Source organism: Streptopelia decaocto (genome assembly GCF_964273445.1).
Source record: "Streptopelia decaocto genome assembly, chromosome: 2".
Classification (NCBI taxonomy): Eukaryota; Metazoa; Chordata; class Aves; order Columbiformes; family Columbidae; genus Streptopelia; species Streptopelia decaocto.
In genome coordinates this window covers 154,347,559-154,372,392 of record NC_138655.1, presented here as the reverse complement: position 1 = coordinate 154,372,392, position 24,834 = coordinate 154,347,559, and the positions used below count along the sequence as shown (strand labels likewise).

The following is a 24,834-nucleotide window of genomic DNA, read 5'->3' as shown; positions in this document are numbered from 1 at the left end:
CTTCCATGTAGGAGACATACTAAATTAGTGATCCCTGACTATGTGCGACAAAACAGATCATAGAATAACTGAACTAAAGTCATATACTCTGATGCCCTGATTTCAGCTGGGATACAGTTAATTTTCTTCCTAGTAGCTGGTATAGTGATGTGCTTCAGGTTTAGTACGAGAAGAACGTTGGTAACACACCGATGTTTTGGGGTTTGCCAAGTGGAAGACTTTTCAGCAAGAAGGTTGCAAGTGCACAAAATGCTGGGAGGGGGCACAGCCAGGACACCTGAGCCCACCTGACCAAAGGGATATTCCATACGTCATGCTCAGTATATATTTTGGGGGAAGGAAGAACAATTTGTCTTCTCAAGTCACCATTACCTGTGATGGATCCCGGCTTTCTTGAAGATGGCTGAACACCTGCCTGCTGATGGGAAGTAGCAAACAAATCCCTTGTTTTGCTTTCTTTCCTGGTATGAGCAGCTTTTGCTTTACTTACTAAACTGTCTTTAACTCAATCCGAGAGTTTTCTCACTTTTACTCTTCTGATTCTCTCCCCCATCCCCCCACGAGAGAGTACTAAACTGCTGGCTGGGGTTAAACCACAACATCTGATCTGCTGCTTACAACCCCTGAAGTGCCCTCTCAGGGCTTTAGCCAGCCAAGTTTTGGAAAACTTCCAAGGATTTAGATCTCCCAGTCTCTCTGGACAGCCTGTTCCAGTGTTCAACCACCCCCAGTGTGAACTCTTGCTTTGTGCCTTGCAAACATTGCTTCTTGCCTCTCATTGCGGTCTAGAGAAGTTGGCTCAATACAAACCCCTCACCACTTACAAATCCAGCTGTGCCCTGGCTTTCCTAATTTCACACAGGGATATTAACTCAGGTGGTATTTCTACACCCCTCCTGGCCAGTTCACCCCTACTTCTACCTTCCATACACTTCCTTTTGGGTTTTGAGCTCAGTTTATCATTAAGCCACGTCAATCTCCTATGACACCTGCTCATTTTCTTGGACACTAAGGTGCATGTTTCAATTCTCAAAGGTTCTCCTTGAAAGTAAGCGCCTCTCCTGGCTTCCCTTGCCTCCAGGGCATTCTCCGGTAAGGTTCCACATGCACATTTCCTGAGAAGGACCAAGTCTACTCTCTCAAAATTCAATGTCTTCATTCTATTTTTTCCCTTCTTCACTTTTCTTAGGTCTTAAACTATTGTCACCAGTGTCAGGGTCACCACTGAGCACCACACCTACAGTCAGGTCCTCCTTATCCACAGCTTTAAAATTTTACTGTCCAGATAACATAAAAATACTCATTTTCAGAAACATGACAGATAATATGCGTTATATCCTGTCTTCACCTATCACCATTTAATTTGTTGTAAACATCTTTAATCTGAAAAAAATACCACCCTTGCAAGTTAGGGATCTGGAAATTCATTAATTCGCTATCTGTGAGTATTAGACATTTAGCAACAAGTGTACTTTTATGAGAAATTTCCTCCAAAGCCCAATTATTATCTTTTCATGAGAACAGAAAGAGGACAGCACAGTTAATTTGTAAATTATTTGTACCAGATTAAATACACTGTTTCACATCTTGAAGGTCTTATCTCCTTTCTCCAGCTGAGTCTACTAAAGAATGTCCTGTTTCCACCAGTTATTTCCCTTAGACCCATAGAAGTGTATTTCCATTACACGTGTCAGACATAAGCATGTTAACCAATATCAGAAAGCCTGCAAAACACATTCTGCCCGACATCAAGACATCATCACAGCAAGTATCTGTAATATTCCTTTCTTGTATCTTGATTTCCTTGAAATAGTTTTTCCTGCGCTTCCTTACCACACTTGATACACTTATATTCTATAATTGTCCTTCTTTACAAATAAATCACTAACAGTTGAATGTAAACTAATCCTAACTGCTCATAGCTAGCAAGTTTCTTAAAACATTTATTTTGAGAACAGATTTAAATATATCATCATACAGAGATAGGCTTGTGCATTAACACATAAGAAAGGAGTTTAACACTGTGTTTTCAAGTTAGCTTCTAGTAGCTCTTACTCTACATTAATAATCAAAGCAGTGAATCTGGTTTAATTCCATCAAGTCTGCACAATTCTTTAGAAAACTCAACAGAAGAGTTAAGACAGACTTTTGTGATATGTGACACAGCAGCAAAACCAACTAGTCAGTAACGTGAACAATTCAATTAGCACTTAAGTGAAAACATAGTTATTAGTTTGAAAATAAGAACATATCTATGCAAGTATAATGAAGGCATCCAGTTTAATTACATTATGCTGAGTACTAACCATGAATTAGTGAGCCATTTAACCACTGAATATAGTAGTTTTGTGGAAAAGAAAGCAGGATCTCATTGCTGATTATTGAGAATGGTAGAAGCAGGACGGCACCAGCTGAAACTGCAAGAGTGAAGGTGCTCAAGAACAGCCTGAAAGTTAAAGAAATGTACCACTGTTACCACCAACATGCTCTGAATAGGATGAAAAAAGTAATTAGCCTACTTATTAATCACTGTCTGAAGGTAACACATTCTTACATTGTAAAAGTGCAGAAGAAACCCTGATTTCCACAATATTTCACTTCCAAAAAGCAAATTTCAAATACCAAGTAGTTTACAGAATCCAGTAAAAATAACTAGTTTTTACCAACTACAACAATTATTCTGTTGGGATTTGCATGCATTCAATTCCAATGTCATACACAGGTTAAATTATTTGAGTTCACAGAATATCTTTTCATAAATCTATTTTAGTTTTCATTTCACACATAGACACAGAATGAAAAGAAAATCCATTTCTATATTCTTTCTACAATTTTTAAAAGCAGAGCAGCTTTTTAATGTCTAAAAAGTGAGTACAATTACACATAAGCAAATATTTTAACACATACAACAACAGCAACAACATCGCTTTTTAGTTATTCAGGTATCATCTCATATCTCGGCATTTTCTGACAACTGAAATTGTCAGAATTATTTAAAATATTTAAGCTTACTCTTTTTAGATCTCAAATATGACTCACATCAAATGCCATCTTGTGGCATTAGGAAGAACTGTGTTCTTCAAAAAAATAAGACTAACAAAAACATTATAACAGTACTAATCCAATGCTAGAATAAAATAAGAAATCGTTCTTAAAATTGCGTGACAAAAAAGATAAATTTCAATAGATCATTCCTACAATAGGAATGTCAGTAAGTTGCTTACAGAGATCTTACTTTAACAGTCTACAAATCCATTTTTCATTCACACAAAACTTACAGAACAAAGTGTGGGTGACTAATTTTATTTTAAAATATTCTTGTATGGTTTTGCCATTTTCTGAGGTGTTTTTCTTTCTCTTATTTAAGGATGTTTAAGTATTCTAAGGCAGAATTGTGCAGCCAAACACACTGCAGCCTTTCAAGGTGCTACAGCAGTTTGGGTTTGTTTTCTCCCCCCACCTTCCTCTTAGGCCCTGATAATTACGCAATGCAAAGCAACATCCATCTGCGTATGTTTGACAGTTACGGCTTTTTGGAAAATAACATGCACACTTAAGGAACAAGAAGGCTTAGGCTGAAGGAACAAGAAGCTTTTAATATTTATAACAACACTTTAAATGAAAGGGTGATGGAAGTGCTAATCTTGTCTTACACTGTTTTTGCATGAAGAACACAGTATATATGATTTGTTGTATTTTAAAGCTAAGCTAGAAATTAGATGCAGGGGAATAAGAGTTAACATGGCAAATTTTACTCTTTGAATATTGAAAAATTCAGAACCAGGCTGAGACCACCACTGCTATGAAAATAATTCCATCTAGAAGAGCCTTCATTGTATTCTTAAAGAGCAGAGGAGAGATTCTCCTCTGCTTGAGAGGGAAGAGTTTCATGGCATTTAAAAGTATATATTTTCCTTTAGATCTGCAATAAACCTTATGGCAAGTATGCATTTCAAGTTCATAAAAAATACTGGTATAAGACACTACTGGGAGAATCATCTTTGTACCCCCCTGAAGCTTGCCACAAATGCACAACTAAAAGTTTGTGATGTGCTCAGCACTCTCCCAGGATACAAGACAAATCAGTAAAACACTCAATTAGCTCTCCTTCCAAGAGGCTGAAAGTACCACCATGGACAAGCTAAGAACATTGCAATAAGCAGGAAGCCCATATAGTTTAGCAAATCATGTAACTGAGAGGGCAGCAACAGCCCACAGATATTCCATAACTCTTTAGACATATTTAAATATGAGAGATTAATATTTAGCTTTATAAAGGAACAGGAAGAGACAGCTGCTGGCAGATCAGCAGGTCTGGCAAGTGCTTGTCTTCCATTTGTTATTCTTTTTTAAGATGATCAAATACAGATGTCTACCTCAGGGTGAGCTAACTTGCCTTCCAGGATCCATCGCCTCCCTTGACAGCACTGTCATCAACTGCAGAGGGAACTTAAACACCTACTTCCCACAAAACACCCAAATTTTAGAGTCCTAAACTTAGGCACAGGTCTTGCACCGAGTTCCACCTCTTGCATCAGGTCTTTGTGCAATATTTTGGGCAACTTCATGCCTACCAAACAAGCCAGGGGTGAAGAAAGCCCTAGACCAAAGTGCCTTGCCTCTTGTCATGCCTTTCATAACACAAGGTGCCACCCAAATCTTGTTCCTTCATCTGCTAGCAACCTATTTGCTGTCACATTTTAAATGGTCTGTTATTTATTTGGAAGTATACAAGATTCCTACCATAATATATGCAGCAAAATAGTTGTGCAAAAAAAAGAGCTATACATACGATATTCTGTTAACGATGGCATCTTCGTCCTCTTGCTCATCTGAAAATCAAATTCCAGCAGGTTATATTCAAAAGTTAGTTATCCTTCCTTAGGCTAAAATGCCTATACATAAGAATAATTTTAATTTACAATTTAGAATTACTGAAACAATTTATTAACATCAATATTTTAAGAACATTCCTACCAAAAATATATATATATATTTTTTTTTTTTTGCTAGTCTTAAACTCTTTCCAATCAATGGAGCTATGAAGTTATTTCACTTTCTTTAAATATCCAGATCAAAACTTCTTGGAAACATCTTCCACAGAGCTCTACGGCAAACAAGTTCTCAGAGTGCCACCACAGCTGCTGCGGGGAATGGTCCCTGTGGGCACCTCTGAAACCACAGAGAGTGGGCAAGTTTGGGAGAGTCTTAGGGTCTGTTAATAAATGTTTCATTTTCGGTATTAATGTATTTTTAAAAATAAGAAGGCATTCCCAGAACAGTAGTGATGACCATTTGGTTGCTTCCCCTTATTCCTCTTACCAACTCTGGGGAATGTGGGGGGAGAGAGGGAAGGAGAGTTTTGAATTTAAGCTACCACAAGCTTCCCTTCTGGTATTGCACATTTTACACAGTTTTTGTTCATTTTTTCATGAATTAACATCCCAACTTTTTGAAGTATTATCAATATTTAACTCAGAGGTCAATCACTAATATACCCTTCATTTATTCTTTACACCCTTCTCTACACACATCAGTACACCAATGTATGCATTTCTACATATGAAATCATTTTAGAGTCAGCTTTCTTCTTTAAAGTATCTCAGATTTTCCATGAGAGGTAACTCAAACTTATTTTAAAATCTAAGAATAAATAAAACCAGGTGTTTCGAGTTCTTAAGAGTCATGCACACGCTTGCAATAACATGCAGCCACTAACATCAGGCTATTTTGAAATTGTTCCATGAAAGTACATTGGGTTATTGTTTCTGCTTTTTGATGGGAATCTTATGGTGTTTTGAGAGACTAAGTCAAGGTCTCTTATGAATCATCTTGGCTAGAGAGCTTGTTGTAGAAACAAACAATTTGCCCTGAAAGAATTCCAGACATGTTAACTCTTCAAACACGTCTCATCAGGAAGATCCTAGCAGGCTACAAAGTCTGCCAAACTAAATGCTCACAAAGCTTCCACAAATCAGGACAGCTGCAGAGCAGTTCCCCTCAGTAGCTGATTAGATCAACTGCTAAAAGGAAATAAGAGTGTCTTTACATTCAACAGCATTTGTCAAAACAGTTCCCCCTCCCTGTTCTGCCCTATCTCCAGTTTTGTACTATCCAAAATACATATCAGGATCAGAAGATAGTACCCAGCTTACTCACTTGTTTAATTACTTCTTATGTTTAAAGAGGTGCACTTTTAAAAAAAGTATTAAATTTCTTGAAGAGTTTACTTTTTAAACATTAATCCAACTATCTCTAGCAGCTCTATCATAGCACAGGTCACTACAGATCAATAAAAAGTTTCCATTAAAGTTCAAAGTGCTAAGATCACCATGTGTAAGAATGCTTCTCCAGCATGACTATTACTGAGGCCATAGATCAGCTGTCAAGAGTCAGTTTCTGCTGTTTTATACAGATTTTTATTCTGTTTTTAGAAGAAATATAGAAAATGACAGGGGTTCCTACAGACTAGTTTCAGACAGACCAAGGAAAAAATACAGGATTATCTCCATGAACAAGACTTCAGTGGTGAGGTCATTATGAACAGGTTAAAAGCACTGAAATAACCGTACCAGAGCCAAGCAGGATTTTTAGAAGAAATCTGCTATTTGCCTTCTGTATTACTGTCAAACTTTTCACTTTACCAGCTAAAGCTCTGAACTTGATTTTTGGTGCTAGAACACTTATTCTGGAAAAGCTGACATGAAGGGAAAACAACAGGACCTAAGGGCAAGGGAGACACAAGCATCTACTCGGAAATCTCCCCTTTCTTCCCTCTCAACACAGTTAAAGTTTAGGCTGCCACAGAGCCACAACAAAATTAATTGTGGCCAGTCACTGTATCTTGAAGTCCCAGCTACAACACTCACCGATCCTTTTCTGAGATGTTTCGGTGCACTCCCTCCCTTTGTTAGGGGTATTAGAAGGCACGTTGAAGGGTCTGAGAAGTGCCAGAATGGGCATGAGGTGATGGAAACTCACGGCTCAGGGAGAAAGGGAGCAAATAGAGGACAAGACAGCAGCATATACAATCAGATCGGTCCAGGCTGCCATAGATGGGCAGAGATCTAGTTCTTCCCCGTTCCTTGTGGAGGCGGAGAGAAAAAGAATCACCTATTCACCTGTGCGCAGCTGAACATCCCCCTGAGATCTGGAGCCTTCAATGGGGCAGTTAATGGCTCTTTTAGCACCTTAACGGGACTCTGAGTCAGTTGACAGGATTGCTAGCAGAAGAGGTGCCCAGAGGAGCTGAGAAGCTTCTGGACCATGTTGTAATGCCCATGGCCAGATCTGACCAGACTATAAATGGGGCTCCTGCCAAAGATCCCCTTTGGAGTGGTCTTCTTGGACCAGCGGGTCTGCAAACTGTAGCACCCTCCTTAGACTGGGATGCTGTCTAAGGAGACTTCCCGGGTTTGAGAGCGCCTCACCTCCTTGTTTAGGTGAGTGGTTATTTACTGGATATATCTTTGAATAAGTCCTTGCCTAACCCAGTGAGTGTGAGTCCTTGCCTAACCCAGGCAAGAGATTATTTCTTGTGGGTACTCCAGAGTCAGAGGGCTCCAGTTTGTTTCTTGTGACTGTGTGCATGCACGCTGTGGATCCTCATTATTCTCATTTTGCTGCACCCCAATAATCTCCTCAACTGATATCTGAACCTGTATTTTATGTTGTCAGAGTGCTAACTAATTGTATAAACCCTGTTTTGGTCGCTTTATTGGCTGCACTTTTCCGGCCAGAATAAAGTCTGTTTTGGAACTTGTTGTCTGCCTAAAACTGACTTTGGGGTTCCTCCATCACAGAATGTCAGGGATTGGAAGGGACCTCGAAAGATCACCCAGTCCAATCCCCCTGCTGGAGCAGGAACACCCAGATGAGGTTACACAGGAAGGTGTCCAGGCGGGTTGGAATGTCTGCAGAATAGGAGATTCCACAACCTCCCTGGGCAGCCTGTTCCAGGCTCTGGCACCCTCACTGAGAGGAAGTTTCTTCTCAAATTTAAGTGCCACCTCTTGTGTTCCAGTTTGTACCCATTACCCCTTGTCCTACCGTAGGTTGTCATCGAGAAGAGCCTGGCTCCACCCTTGTGACACTCACCCTTATATATTTGTAAACACTAATGAGGTCACCTCTCAGTCTCCTCCAAGCTAAAGAGCCCCAGCTCCCTCAGCCTTTCCTCACACAGGAGATGTTCCACTCCATCATCTTTGTTGCCCTACGCCAGACTCTCTCCAGCAGTTCCCTGTCCTTCTGGAACTGAGGGGCCCAGAACTGGACACAATATTCCAGATGTGACACAACATTCCATGACAATCTGAAAAACAAAATTATTTTTCAATATATTAGCGAGTCTATGCTTACCTGCTTTCCTTTTGTATCTTGTGATTATGAAGTAGGAAACTATGTAGAGAACAGCAAAGAGGAGAAAACAGATCTGGGAAAAAAAAAATGCCTTCATTAGGTTGTGAAGAAATGCCCGGATTATAATAAGAATAAACATATAATCCAATATCAACAATTTAAAATCGAATTCAGATCAACAGAAGTGTATTCTATGTAAATGTTGCTTATGTTTTACATCTTATCAACAGAAAGTGAAACCAATTGGAACAGTTTAATTAGAGTAAGGGGTATTGGATCAACTATATGGTCAGCAAGTTTTACTCTAAAATTAAGAAAAAAAGCCTTATTTACAGTGTAGTTTTTTATTTGGGAGGGGATGAGTGGGATGGGCTGTTTTGGGAAGTTTGAATCCACCTGAGTTGTAAAGTTACCACACTTTCCACAGGTAACATCCTCTCCACAGGTAACCTAAGGGTAATCATTTTATACAATGGGCTCTTGAAAATCTATTTTCAAGTTAGCTGCCCAGGATACAATTCCCCTTCTCATAAGGTAGGGAGCTTATTTAGGTCAGAAGTGCCTTGAGCCCAGCATGACTTGCATCAAGTTGTTTTTAAGATTTAGCACTAGAATTTCAATACAATCAGGTAAGATCAAAGCACCTACAAATACACTGGAGATCTTGGGAGGAAAGGAATCAAACAGCAAGGCAGTTTTAACCCTCCAAGCCTTTGTGGGAAATGAAACAAACAAAAAAAAAAACCAAAAAAAATAACACCACACAACACCAAACACCACATTTTATTTGCTCCTGAATGAGACATTAGTGGCTCAAAACTGCTTCCTCAGCCTTCTTTGTTGAGACCTATTAAAACCATGAGTCAATCAGAAATGGAACAAGAACAAAGCCTGTTATTCCGTGATGCTGCAGCCCTCACCCATACCTGAGCCATCACAGGGAACGTTGTTAAATACCAACAGTGTATTTATTCTGCTTTCTGGCAGCTTGCAAGAAACAATTACCTGCACACCACAGGCTCAGAACCTACTTGAAGTAGCCCAAACTGTTCAGATTCTTTTGCTTGTCTACAATACTAGTAGCCACCTGGTAAGCCTTTATATACAGCAGTAAACCAAAAACATCGGGCAAGACTGTTGCAGCAGTTTTTACTATTAAAGTGAGTTTGCCTTACTACCTGTACAAGGTGTTTCGGGTTTTTTTGTGGGTTTTTGGTTGGTTGGTTTGGGGTTTTTTTTTGTATGGTTTGTTTTTTTGTTGTTGTTTTGGTTTGGGATTTTTGTCCTGCCTGGATCTGCAGTTCATAATATTAAGCACCCTAACTCTGTTCTATTTCAGTTTGACCTTTAAGCTCCTTTGTGATCTGAAATGGCAAAATTACTTCCCTGGGCAACAGTTGATCTACTTCTTTAATCCATCATTTCAATATTTGATGCCTTTAAGAACTGTCCTTAAAAAAATCAGGAGCAGAAAAGCTACCGTAAGTGAAAGGAAAAAGTGAAAGCTAAGGCAGTGACAATAGCCCCGAAAAATTTACATCTAAATAAGCACTCTACATCCAAATCAGCAGAACTGGAGGGGGGAAAGAATGTATCGCTCAATCAGGAAAGATAGACTTGTTCAGATATACCAACAAAATAAACTGGGAGGGTTATTTCTTTTGTGTAGCCAGACATTTTAGATAAAGAATAGCCGAGTGTCTGAGCGTGGCATTTGGGTGCCCACAACAGACGTGTCCCAGAAGTCTCACAGTGCTGCAGGTCTGAAAGCGGCAACTGAGCTCATTCTGTGCGCCAGCAGCACATGGCGGTCACACCGAAATACAGATGCTGAAAATCAGATTGCATAACTAGCTCTCCAAATTCAAACGTTTCCGCTGAATAGAGTTCACCACTCCAACTTTCCAGAGCATGCTTCAAAAAAAGGAAAAGGTTTTGATAAATCATTCTTAAATCTTAATAAAATTATTTAGAATTATTTGTTTAAATTTTAAAAATATGCGGGTATATTTTTGAATCAGGATGAACAAAAGAAACTGAGAATAGCCTTGAGTTTTCAGAGCTCTCTGACACAGTTTGTGCCACCAGTATCAGAAAAGGCAATGCCAGTGCTGAAAGAGAATCCTCCTCTAAATTTCCAGTTCCTCTGAAAACTAGACCAAGGCTACAGGTAGAGACATCTAATTTTAGGATTCCATTTTTAAAAATCAGGTATCACCCCTAAAGGGTCAGTAAAGTTCTTTAAAAATCCATCAGACCCAAATAACACTGCCTCTGGGTAAAATAAACTTAAAGACATAGTTAAGCTCATGTATTTCAGACAGAAATAAAAATTACTGTGATCTTGTTTGTATCCTCAAATAAAACAGATGACCTTTATTCTATCTGTGACAGCAACATCACAATGACAATGCGGGTCTGTATTTATAAGGTACCACTGAGGTAACTGAGGTATTTAGGGGGTGCAGCAGATGACACCAACTGTCAAATGTATTTCCAGTTTTAAATGACAGCTACTTTGCAACTCAGCAAGAAGGTGTAACTACATATCTTGGTGTAATTATGCCTCTACTTCTGTCAGAGCTGAGAATAATTTTGTAAATATTTGATAAAGTTGTTTATTGCTGAAGATTCACGTTACTTTAAAAATATTGAGGGGAAAAAAAAAATAAGTATTCTAATCAGTGAAAGCCTTAGGATCCTCACAGAGAATTCGTAAATCAAAAGACCTTCATACTGACCAAAACAAGCCAATAAGCAAACTCAAATATTACTTCAGTCTCAATTTTTACTTGGTGCTTCTAACCACAGATCCTGAATAGCTGTCTAAAGGGAGGAACAAAAGTCAGCATCCTGATTATTTACAGAGTAGAGCTCGGTTAAGTTGGTGAAAAGGAACATATTGCCCATGCCAGCTGAAGAACAGACCCCAGTGTCCTGTCACACTGCAATCCTGGGTTTTTACACTTCATACCAGTCTTTGTTTCAGGATGTTTTTGTACTGAAAAAAAAAATACCACCCTTGTTTGTACCTGTTCTAGCTTTAGTTCATGTTTCTCAATTATGAATGACAGGGGTCATATTCAGGCCTCAGACAAGATCTTCTGGCTCTATGTAACAGCACTAAGCCTTCCTTTCTGTACTGAAAACACTTCAACACATTCATCTGAAAATCATGCTAATAACTTCACATTATCCTCCCATCGCTGAATCCATCCACTGTCCTCCTCAATTGCTTCTGGCAGAGCAGCTCTCAAGTTTCAGCAGGAACTTGTTTTTAGGGTTCAAGTTCATCACTGTGTCTTTTTTTCCTTTCAAAAAACACACCTTGATTTCATACCATATCTATTATTTTGGAGTACTAGAGTCTTTTCTGCACCATGTTCTAACCCCCCTTTGCATTGACTATATCTCATGAAAATTTGGGTTTGTGCTAACAACATTTTACATCATTTTCATCTAAGTTGAGCAAGGTTGCTCTTAGTGCTGATACCTGAGGAAACTGAATAGTAGCTTTTTTTTCCCCCCAAACAACACCTGTTTTCATGAACACTACAGCCAGTTTTTTATTCACTTCACAGCTGTTCTACTAAGGCCACTGACCCTTATTTAAGAAATACCTTTTGATGCATTTATGGGATATAGGCCTTGGCATATGCACAAGAAACACTTCACCCATAGTCATGTGGCTTCAGAAAATACAGTTCTTAACAACTTCTAATTTGACTTCAAAAAAATTCAGAGAAGGGAAAATTCACATATGTTCCTAGTATCCTAAAACATCCATCAACTTTCAGTTCTAATCACTTAGTAAAAAACATAGGCAGTCATACTGAAATAGAGCACTAATCAAAAAAAGTACACCATCCATAAAGCTACATTGACATCTTCAGTGAAAGAAAAGCGTGTATTTGTTAAATTCCATCTTTTCTTCAGAAAACTGTTATATGTGGCAGTATTGGAGCCAATACTGGAATACAATGTTAAATGTAAATCATCGTGCAAGCCAGGTTTTCAAGCAGAAAGGCAGGGTTTTGTGCCATCACCCATCCCTACAACAAGAACCAACAAAAGTTAAAGATGCTGCAAATGCAACAAATCTAGGACAAACTATATTCCTTGTAAGCCCAAGTTCTCTGCCAGAAGTTTTTCACTGGAGCTCAAATGAGGCTCTTCCACATCTGACTTGAGGACACAGGGAAGACACTGAGGATTTCTGACATCCTCTTATAGTGTCAACTTAAAAAAAAGAAAAACATGCACGCACATCCCATACATAACTTTCAAGCTTAAAATTTATTTCCTTAAATTCATTCAAACTTAAGAGATGGGCAAAGTAGTTGTGGATCTGTTGCCATAGTCAGACTGCTCATGGGAAGATACTTTAAACCCAGCTACAGTACATTCCCACATGACAAGGGAAATAAACTCAGTCCATGTTTGACCAGCTGTATCAGAATATTAAGGCAATTAAGTCTGAAAATTTTAAACAGTTATAGCCAGTCAAGTAAAGTAATTAACAATTTTTCATGTGTTTTTTGTGAGTTTCCCCCCCCTACACTCCACACCACCCAGTAACTGAAAACAAAACATAAAGAATCTATTCTACATTTAAGGGCTCCATTTTAGCAGGTGGCACATTGAGAAGTCTTCAGACTACACGCACATAATTCATTCACAGCTCTTTGCATGGAATAAATACAACCTCTGTAGGACAAGCAAAAGAAACCTGTCTTTCCCTGGAGTTCATCTTCATGTGGGAGAGCAAGCACTTTATGCTCCTGCTTATACTACACACCAGACACACCAAGAGAGGCTACGTCTGGAGACGCACTGCACAGCATTCTTGGGTGTCTTGTGTCCAGCTCTTCCATAGAGTCATACTTTCGGATCTGTCATCCAAGTGTGATTCAAGTCATACTGTTGGATCTGTACCAGGCAGCTCTCAGGTCCTGAGAGAAAAGAGTTGGAGATAAACTGTGTGCATTTCTGTTTGTAACTATACACATCTAAGGGGCTGGCACTGAAGAGTCTAGCACTAAACACAAGCAATAAAGGTCTGAACTAACTCAAATTACATTATACTTATCCCACTGACAGTTACTAAAGATCAGTTGACACTAATTTGTCTGCGGGGATGATCTGTAAAAAAACTGGCACTGAAATTCATGCCTTGGATTGGTAAAGCATCATCTTCTGTCGCAAGTGCTAGAGCTGCACTTTAATGCTAAGAAAGAAAATGCTCAAAATGCACCAGATTCTTTCTTTTTTCCCTGATGCGCAAGATACAACCATCATTCACAATTTTAATTTGTGCATATGTCTGTATATGTGTGCATTAAAAGCCACATTTTTATGTACAGAAAGATCAACAGCTACTTATCCAGTGTGATATTCTTCCCAAATGTTGTGCAGGAAATACAGATGTAGTTTACACTAGGAAAAAAATATACAGCTGTGTTGTCCAGTAATTGTTCCAATACCTCTCAGTGTGCCCTAGTAGCAAACACTCCCAAGAGCATCCTGGGCTATGCTACCAGAAGCAAAGCTGATAACCACAGGGCGTAATTATCCCTTTCCAGCCAGCATCCATCAGGTCACACATAGCTGCTGCATCCAGTTTTGAGCCTCCACTATAGGGAAGACATTGGTAATTGCAGCAAGGACCATCACCAAGATGGTCAGGAGGCTGGAACACCTGCCTGGTACAGACAGGCTGAAGAACCACAGCTTGTCCAGCCTGAGGACAACAAGCCTTCAGGAGGACATGACAGCAGCTGGCCAGTACCCATGAGGACGTCATGTAGAAGGCAGAGCTGGGCTCCTGACAGTGTGTGCGGGGGAGGATGAGACTGGACGAAAGGAGAAATCCCCTCCACAGTTCCAGTGGAACCAGTTGCCCAGTGAGGTTGTGCAATCTCCAACCCTGGAGGATTTCAAGCCCTAAGTAACATTGTCTGATACCAGAGCTGACCCTCCTCTGAGCAGGAGGCTGGGGCCCAGTCAGATCTTTTTATTAGACTGTATAAATTAACACCATCAGAAACTTTGTGACCTCATAGTTTAAACCATTCTCATTTATGACTGTGTTTAATATAGTGTAAGCACAGGCCTCTGTAGGACTGTGTCAAGGATGTCCTCCCATTATGAAAAGCTGGACATCTTACAGAACAACAACTTTTAGCAATAAGGAACCACCACAAAATTCCTTTGCAGAAAGAAATCAAAAAACCTCAGTAATGTTCTCTGATTTAACACACTCCCAAACATGAAACACAGGCTCAAGATTTCCACTGAAAAAGCATCAAAGCAAACAAGTGATCATGCCCTCCCACTTGGCTGCATACTGGTGTTCAGAACAGGGAGAGTAAAACTGGAGGAGCAAAACAGACAAGTGAGCGGCATTTTGCTATGCTATATGTATGAAATGAAAGATCAAGAAGCTCCAAAAAACTAAGGAATAGGAGAAGGGAGGAAATAACTTTTAAATAAAGTAGCTGTGTCACTATTAAACCAAAAAAAGCTACTGTTATTACATCCACCAGCATTTCTATACAAAGGATAAACCAAAAAAAATCAGCTACAGACTTAATGAAGAATATCTCCACCTCTTGCTGTTACTTTCCAGAACGTGTCCTAAATAGGAAAAACAGCACAGAGAGCAGGCAGAGGTCACTGTGGGTAACACCACCCTGAGAATGTGTCCAAAAACGTGTTTAGGAGTTGAAAACAAAACTGAGTGGTTTGCTTGCCTGTGATTACTACCTAGAGAAAAGCACCAGTGTTGCACTTCTGGGTTTTAATTTCTATAATAGAAAACAACTAAACACCACATTGTGCACCCAGCTCTGACTGTTCTCATCCTGCTAAAATATTTTAATGTGTGCTAAAATGCCACATGGTAACTAAAAAGCTTCCTCCTTCTGCCCCACTTGGCAACTACTTTTGTTTACTTGTGGAAGGGATGGCAGGAATAAACAGCAAGAAAATACCGGTGGAGACAAGCAGTTCTGTTTGGTCTATTTCTAATAACCTCATTATCCCACTGACATCTAAAAAGCAAACAAGGTGCTTCCCCTGTTTTGGATGTGTCAAGGGTAAGTTACCTATAACAAACTGTGCACCCTAAACAACACTAAAATGTTTAGCTATGCTCTCAGTTTGACCTTGGCATTCATATCGTCTGCTATATAATTTGAAAAACTCTGCACTCTGTGGTTAGATTAAGTTCACTCTAATCCAGCAGCCTTATACACTTAGCATGACACATTAAATTCAAGCTTAAGAGAAAAAGTCAAATACATCTTATGACTACAGATTAATTTTATTCATTAACACAGCCCTCCATACGTATGATTTCCCTCTCAGAGCTCCTCCTTGGCTTAAGGCATGTTCAAGAAGTTGACCCACTTTTGTTTGTTGGTTCCCAATCATGAATTAGGTGTTTTAGAGGCTGGATGCCTAGTTTTGCTCATTGATAAAAAACACCCAAAACCATTCTGTGTGCTAGAAATACTGCTTAGCTGAAAATAAGCAGGCTCTACAGCCCTTCAGAAGGCAGCTTCCACATGCCATTCCCTTAAAACCATCAACTTCACCTGCAGCAGAGCCCCACTTCAAACTAATGAAGGGATTCGAACCAATATATTAATTTGTGAGCTTTTACATTCCCTTTTATATACTTAATTGGATATATTTATGTTGCTAGGTAAAGGGAAAAAAAGTTGACACCTCCAGGACCACCAGTAATAGGCACAAGATACTTTTGTTCAGGGTACTGTATTCTACACCCAGTAATACACTCAAAACCCCTCAAAAAAAATGACTACAACTCATTTTTCTTCAATCTGTATGGGCAATAGCAACGTCATTAAGATCAGATTCAATAATATTTTTCAGCATTAGCATAAGATTTAAAAACACCCTTTAGAATTAGCAACAACAGCACCAACCTAGATCACACTAACATTGTGCCACTCAATGAAGTTATTATTCAACATTTTACAGCCAGGCTATAATAACTGGTTATATTAAAACTTCAGAGTCATTCAATTTAAAATTTCCTTTTGAAAAATAACTTCAGAAGTCTAATCAATGCAAACTTGGTAAACAATTTATTTGCGTTAAGACAGCTTCTGTGGCTAATATTATTGTCCAGGGCAAGACACCTAACTATTTTAGAAGACAGAGCTAATGAATTTTCTCTTCCTAACTCATAAAAATCCTCTTCCTTGTCTTCTTGCACATACATATTGTAGAATTTTTACATAGCACATCCTTGTTTTCCACCCCCACTCCCAAAACACAAATATATTTAAACTGCAATGCTTGTTAGTTTTCGTAGCTCTCACCATCTATGCAGACTCTCCACTGGACATAAATTACCAGTCTTAAACTGAGCAAACATTTTAGACATGTTGCTGTTGTCAAATTCAACACAAACTCATCAGCACCAATTCTTCCCATTAGCTAAATACGTTAAAATAGAAAGAACAGTTAGGTAATGGAAAAAATGGGATACTCAAGGCATAAACAGGCACTTAAAATCAAGAGTAAAATTGTGAAGTATCACATTTCAACGACAAGCGTGGTGCTTAACACGGGAAACCACACCACTATAAGCCAAGAAGATAAAATGGTGGGGGAGTGAGAGGAGGAGCAGGTGGGAAGAATCATGCACACATACTGCTTCTATCCTTTGTGTATTACACTGGGCCACATCAGACTTCAGTGCCTTCTATATGTACTACTTGCCATGGAGAATGCAAAGTGACATGGAAACAGGGGAACTGAAACAAGTATTTTCCAGTTGATCAAAATTCTCAAAGTCAAATTAAAGTGCTCAAATATTAAAACAGTATTAAGGACTAGGCTCTTTTGTGGTGAGAAACAACTTCTACTACATTCAGTTAATCAAGAAACTAGAAACCCCTGTGTGGGAAGCTGCTCAGCTACACTACGATACATATTCGACGTGGAGCTGATGAAACATCAACATGAGGTTTGTCACCGTCTTCATGAGAATAAATTGGGCCCCAAAGAGCAGGAGATCAAAGGTGCTGAAAGTACGACGCATTTTCACTTGTCACGTGAATGACTAATAAGAGAGTTACAGCAGTGACTTATTCCAGATCACCTCTACCAGGCTGTATGCTTACCTTTGAGAGTGAGGCAACAACCCAGGCTTTTCATTATTATATGCATAAAAACAAACTATAATCACGACTTTCAAAGTCTCTCCTGTTCCTGCATTATAAGTGATGTAAATTCTTGCAAATTAATGTTACCAAGAAGTCAGTGTCCCCAGTCATCTGACAGTCCGTGTTTACAGGAAAGCTTCAGTGGTTCCCAAGGTAAAGAGGAGGGTGTGGAGAGAGTAGAGAGTATCACAGAGGTTAAGATTTTCTCAAGAATTATCACTGCCCTCATAAATGAGCATGAATAGCAAATTAAATTGGGGAGGGTGAAAGACAGGAAAGGAGAAAGCACTGCAGTTAGAAAAAATATCACTTACAGAACCTTAAAATAAAAGCGATAAGCTTAAATTGAATGAAATGTTTTCTTCAGACAGTCTTGATTAACCCAAATTTCCTTCTATGTCACCAGAATTGAACTGTCACTTTATCATAACTTCACTGACAACAGGTTTCAGACCCTCTCTCTGCTGACATTACCACCATCCCTTCTGCAGCCCTGCTCTCTGCTTCACCCACCCCTCAACATCCCTGAAACCGCCTCTTTCCAGAGGGTCTTGTGCTTATAAATTCCATCACACTCAGCATCTCTACACCACATCAAAGACTGAGATGTTCATTACAGCCTCACCACCTCCCAGTCACCTCCTGCCATCCCATCCAGCTCCATTACAGACCCAACACCACACAACCAGCCATGCCAACAAAACCCACGGTGGATAAACTTTTCTGTGGTCTTGTAATTAATAGCTGATTTTGTTTGCTGTCAGTTCTTTCACTTTTCATTAGATTTTCTCAAACCTAATTTACACCTTAATCTAAATTTTCTTAAACAGATGCCCGTACCTTCCATGAAGTGTGTCACCCCTTTGGTCAACTGCTACCACAAAGAAACAAATCACTGTTCCAAAGGAATTATTTTGAACTGTAACTAATAGCAACTTCTTACACTTCAGGCTTTCATGCTTCTTTTATGTAAACTGAAAAAGCAGAACTCTCCAAAAGTTGTTCCTGTTTTGGGAATAAGCATCTCTTTATCCATTTGCCTACGCCAAGTGTTTGGAGATGCCTATTGATTCCAGATGGATGCACCAGCGCTGACCCTAAGGACCAGCAGCCAGAAGATGATTCATCACTCCTTAAAGTTCAGAGCAGCACCCATGTTTACAAGTAAAGGTGTATTTTTTATATGACAGAATTATGCTAACACATTGCAATTACCTTAAATGTGCACTAATCTTTCTGCTTTATATCTCATGTCACTACAACAAATACTCCTTTCTTCAATTATTTTCCAAAACATTAAAAAAAGCAATACCGAGAAATCTAGTTATTTTTGAGATACAAGAAGCTGTTTATGATACAAATTACTCAGATTTTCAGCTTATGAATAAAAAACGAAAGGCATAAATTTTTTTAAATAAAAGATACACTTGCATAAACACTCAAAGATTTCAGTATTTGTAACAAGTTTGTTCTTAAAAATCACCCATGTTTCTAATCAGCATTTTCTTCCTGACCCACTGTCAGAATATCATCACTTCCGGAATGAAAAAAAGGATCTGTGAAGATTACAGTTTTTGTCTGAGGCATAAAGTTAAGGAGGCAGAACTGGTCAGGAACAAGAGCGCAGTATCAACAGGACGGTGCTCACATCAACTTTCCCATCTCACAGCCCTACAGGCAACAAATGCCACCAGGGACCAGACAGCAGGATCCTAAACACCTCTCCACCCCAAAGATTAGAGGAAAAAAGGTACAAAAAGAAACCAGAGGAAAAAAAACAAAGCCAGTGGTATTAGTCTGAAGTTGCAAACAAAAATCAAAGATGTGACAGTTGCAGCTACCTAAAAAGGCTCTTCTAAGCTGCTGGAAATTATTTTTTAGATTCAGATTTACACAGACTAAATAAATATAATATCACCTGTAACAAAAAAAAAAAAAACCTTAATATGAGAGAGTGTTGGTTTTTTGTTTGTTTGTTTTAAAGGCATTCTTGTAGAGCAAATCATATTAAGAAGTAGATAAACTAAGTTGCTCTGAACATCTAGCAACTGAGACCTACATCTCTACCTACACTTACACCACATTCAGTCCTTCAAATGGAAGCATCTGACATTAAGAATAAAATTACATATTACACCAGTTTCAACGTCTGCCTGGACTTGCACGAAGCAATTAGAGTTATAATAGCACCTTCGCATGTGACCCTATTCTACCAGGACTGATTCTGTTCATGACATATTTAATATAATTAAGCCATTTCCAAATATCCTACGTTTGTTCTTAAGCTTCCTGATAACTCTGTGATCACCAAATTGTTTTCTTCTGCAGTTTTCCCCACACTACAAATGCACACACAGTGTATTTTGTCAAGGAAAACTCACAACCAAACAGATGTGTATATTTTCCATTTTGTAAATGGAAACACAACAAACATTTTGTAAATAGAAAAATAACATCAAAAAGTAGGTCTAAATTTTAAATATATAAACTAATATTGCAGAATAGTCTCAAACTAGAAAAAGGAGTGTAAGAATTTTCTAAAAAGTAAATATAGTGGAACACACAGAGACCAAACAAATGCACTTAATTTGCATTTGAAATAAACAGTTCAAGACAATACTAGCAGAGAACAGCAGTTTATAATTATGTTGTATAAACAGACATAATAACAGGACACAAGGGAAAAGCAGTTCCCTCAACACTTAAATATCTTCCATGGATGTGCAAGATCTCAGCAAATTATAAATGAATCTAAAGGGTCAAGAAAGGCAAACTAAATAAGTAGACAAAAATAACAGTATCAGGCTAGCACGGAACTTTATGCCTTTACAACTCTTTCCAACAAATGCTGATCAAGTACAGAACACTGATGCTCTTCTATATTTTGAAACCAAGTAAAGCTGCTTTCCAGAAAGATGCCCCTTCTAGATAGAACCAAGTATGACTCCAACTTTATCAAAGTCAAGGCTCTCACCTACAGCAAACACATGCCTGTGCCATGTCTCTTATACTGGGTCACTTCTCAATCTCTGTGTTTACTGAATCTGAATTTTCAAGTTGTACAAGTCTGAAGTAATCAGGGTGTTTTCAAGCAACTGTTTCAAGGAACACAGCAAATTCACGTTTAAAGAGCGAAACCGAAACTAGGCTGGGCAGTTCATCACCTGTTAGTAAAAGATCATCCTCATGAAGTAACAAAATACAATGCGGATTATTTTCTTGCAAACAGGCACCCTCTTGAAAAAAAGCAGGTACCATACAGACAACCCAAACGAGGTCAACAGTGAATGGGCAGAGTTAAATTAAGCATTAAATCACAGAGACAGTCACCTCAAAGGCAGATGAAGGATTTATTAAAAAAAAAAAAATCTTTTACTACCTTTGTTCAATCTATAAACACGTTGTGAGAACCATTTGTCTTTTCAAGGCAGAATTAGCAGAAGTTGGCACCTGCAGAAAGAGGCACCACCAGCAGGATAACAAGCCTTTAATTTCTGTTACATAACACAACTTTATGGAAAACTTTGTAGCTTGCCAGTTCAGAGAACAAATGAAACAGAACTGAAGCATTACACTTAAGTGAAGCTTAGTGTGCCCTTAGGACTCCATCAAAAAGCACAATCTAGAAATTCTGTATCTATTCAAAGAAAACAAACAAAAAAAAAGTAAAAGAAAAGTGGAAAGGCTTTTCTTTTCAACTACATCAACTTACTTTGATTTCTTTTCTCTCATGAATGTATCGTTTTAGCTTCCATTAAAGATTGTGCCACACAACTAGGTCTCCAAAGACAATACCACCAGATTCCATAAATTTGACTTCTTACAAACATATAGAGGTTTCCTCCACTGTAATATTACACAACAAACATCAAATCCTTCTATTAATAGTTTCAGTGCCCCCAGCCCACCTGCAGCTGGAATGAAAGTCTTGTGTGTGTGTCAGAAAGTGGAATATGTTCCCTCCTCCAGCTGAGAGGCTGATGATTACACTCTCTACCCAAACAGCTGCCTATTTGCAGATGTTGAAAAAACTACATTCACTACACAAATTCACAACCAGGAAAGGCAGGAATGATTAGGAGGGGATGTTAACATAATGGTACACGTTAGCAACATCCTCCATGTACATGGTTATGTTTAAACTAACCACAAGTGTCTTCATACTTGCAAGATGCTTCTGCAGCCATGGGGGAGCCACAAAGACACTCAGCAGACTCAGCTGTGGATGGCAGCAGCTTATGCATTCATAAAACACTGTGGTCTTCCAAGACAAATTAAAGACAAGATCACAACCGTAGCAATGCATGATCTAAAAGGCAAAACTGGTATTATTCTCACTGATTAAACAGTAACATAGATGGCTTGTAATCTAATATTAAAGACCAAAGTACAGTTTCGAGAGCAAGAATATTCTGCCTCCATGGTCCAACTAAAGCAACATTGCCCCTCTACAATATGAGTTATTGATGTTTTAGGTGATTTCTTACACAACTACACCAATAGGAAGAGTTACCAAGTGTTCTAGAGGGGTTAATAAAATCTTTAGTGAAGTAGCTGCACTATAGATGAGCTTGTTCTTTAAAAACTTAATAGACTTTCACTATTTGTAAGAGTGCCTGGAGAGACTGCACACAACCATTCCCTCAGACTCAAAGTTTGTGCATCCTGCTAGGTACAAAAGCACAATATGTAGCATATGATGTATCACAAGACTCTGGTGGATGCAGGCAGGAGATAATTAAGACACAAAGAAATACAAATGGAAAAATGGACACTAGGGAAAAGATGAATGCCAGCATACAGAAGAGATGCACGATTTGTGTACATAGTTGTGTTTTCATAGCACAAAGGAGATTAAGATAATTCTTAAAGACTCTTCACAAAAAAAGTATTTTTCTTCTTATGCCCCTCCACAGGTCACAGGTCTTATAACATCCACTGCATCCACTTAGAGAAAAAAAGAAAATACAGAAAATCTCCTAAAGTAACAGTTCTCTTCATAGACTTGTTTTGCAGCCTTCAGAAAAAAATAGCCCAGAAATATAATACTTCACCAGAAGAAATAAGGTCTTCACACATGGATTCATAAAATATGGAACAGAAATTAACACACTAAGGACAGAAGTCTCTTTCATCAAATAACTTAACTATAGGCCTACATAAATCAGTTAACAGTGGTATATTTAATGTCGTCTCCAAATAAAAAATATTTAAAGCTAACCTATGAAATCTTATTTTAATTCAAGAAATCCATTCTATCTTAGCAGCAACTTCAACAAGAATGCAGTCACCCAACTGAGTTAGAATACCCCGTGCACAAAAGACAACACCACACATCTCCCATGTGCAGAGCGTACTTCCTCCCTTGAACTGAAGCACAAAAGAGATAAGACCCATCAAAACACTGCTATCAGCTTTGAGCAGTCCTGAAAACAATTACAAGGTAGCTGGACGAGGAAACCACATGAGCTCTCTCCACTTGCACATTGGTGACAACCAATGACAGGACAAGGGGTAATGGGTACAAACTGGAACACAGGAGGTTCCACCTAAATATGAAAAGAAACTTCTTCACAGTGATAGTGACAGACGCTGGAACAGGCTGCCCAGGGAGGTTGTGGAGTCTCCTACTCTAGAGACATTCAAACCCGCCTGGACATGTTCCTGTGTAACGTCAGATCTGGGTGTTCCTGCTCCGGCAGGGGGATTGGACTGGATGATCTTTTGAAGTCCCTTCCAATCTCTAACATTCTGTTATTCTGTAAGGTGCAGGGCTGCACCTGCCCATAGGAGGCTGAGGAAGACGGGGCAGCATAGGCGCTGCTGACGTGCTCTGCATCGCTCCCCACGGAGAGACACCGACACGAGGGGTTAGGGAAAACGGGAAGGTTGCAAACAGGGCAGCAAAAAGGATCTTAGTGCCACAAGCAATAACACGAAATCCCATGCATACCTTAAGTAGCGAGGCTGCACTGGAGGGCTGAGGTGCCGCACACACCCAGCAGCACACCCCGCTGCACTGAGGGCACACGAAGACCCTCGCCGGCCGTTCCTCAGCCCTGAGCGACAGCGGCACACACGGGTCTGCCCACACGGGACAGGCCACCCCAGCCGCTCTGGGCACAGGAGCTGGGGCGAGGGGCAAAGCGGCAAAGGGCGGGTAACGCAGGAGGGAAAGAGCGGGACGAGCGCAGGGCCGCCCGCGGGCGGAGCGGACAGCACGGCCGGGGCAGCGCGGCCTCCGGGACACCGCAGCGCCAGGTCAGGAAGAAGGTGGATTGCGCAGCCCGGGGGGCAGCGGCAGGGGGAGGGCTGTCGCCTACCGTGTACTCCCGCACTTGGCTGTGGAAGTTCTGCTCGCGGATCGTCACCTCGTCCGCTTCCATCCTTCATAGTCCCGCGGCCCCCGCGCGCAATGGCGGCCGCCGCCGCCGCGCCTGCTCCTGCCTCCCCGGCGGCAGACGGGCCACCATGGCCAGTGGCAGCGCCGGCTGCTCCCCGCGGGCCCAGGCGGCGGCTGCGGGGCCCGGCGGCGGCGCTGGCGGCTGGTTCCGCCGCTCTGTCAGCGACCGGCGGGCGCGGAGCAGCAGGAAGGGCGGGCAGCACCGCCCCGGCTCCGCCTGCTGCGTCACCACGCAGCGTCCCCGCGCACACCGCGGCTCCGCCCCAACCGCCCGGGGGCCAGGCGGAGCCGATAGGAGGCGTGGCTATCTCTCCCCGGGGCGGGGAAAGGGGCGTGGTTTATCTTTAAGGGGTGTGGCTAAAGGGAAGGCGGGAGATAGGCTGGAAGGGGCGTGGCCGTGGTGGGGCGGAGCCAGAGCGGGCGGGGGTGCGAAAGGGGCGGGGCTCGAAGCGCGGGGTGGCGGGATCGCTGGTTTGACCCGAAAGGGAAGGGTTTGTGCCCGTTTGGCGGCTGCCTGGGGACAGATAGAGCCCGAGTGTGTCGCGGGGGATGGAAGAGGCACCCGCGCTGTCCCCAGGGGAGGGGCCAGGAGGCTCCTGAGGCGCTACCGGCACAGGGCCCGACGGATACCCCCTTCCCGGGAGGGCACCGGAGCAGCCCCCACCCCAGTGCCGCCTGCACCACTCACCCGGTCCTGCCCACGAAGCCTCTCAGGACGTGGGTGTGCGCAGGGGCTACGCTCCCCGCAGGGAAGGGGACAGGCACCGACCTCATGGGGGAAGCCAGGGGGGTTCTGGTCCAACTGATCCTCCTCAAACTCAGCCTTCCCTGTAAATGTGTCAGAATTTCCAAACCACACTTAAGACTTAA

At 40.7% G+C, this 24,834-nt stretch overlaps 1 protein-coding gene across 2 annotated transcripts in view; it reads right to left on the bottom strand.

Annotated features, from left to right (window-relative positions):
• LMBR1 (limb development membrane protein 1) overlaps positions 1-24,183 on the bottom strand; it is a 75,934-nt gene extending 51,751 nt beyond the window's left edge. Inside the window, exons 1-4 of one of the 2 annotated variants that reach the window (XM_082046005.1) lie at positions 23,885-24,183; positions 8,362-8,434; positions 4,793-4,832; positions 2,307-2,446 (exon numbers count right to left, since the gene is read on the bottom strand). In XM_082046005.1, the coding sequence (XP_081902131.1) occupies positions 2,307-2,446; positions 4,793-4,832; positions 8,362-8,434; positions 23,885-23,947 (316 nt within the window). In that variant the 5' untranslated portion in view covers positions 23,948-24,183. Of the gene's footprint in view, positions 1-2,306; positions 2,447-4,792; positions 4,833-8,361; positions 8,435-23,884 lie in introns of those variants that run through there. The other variant, XM_082046006.1, reaches the window with a different exon arrangement.
• Between the last annotated feature and the right edge of the window lie 651 nt (positions 24,184-24,834).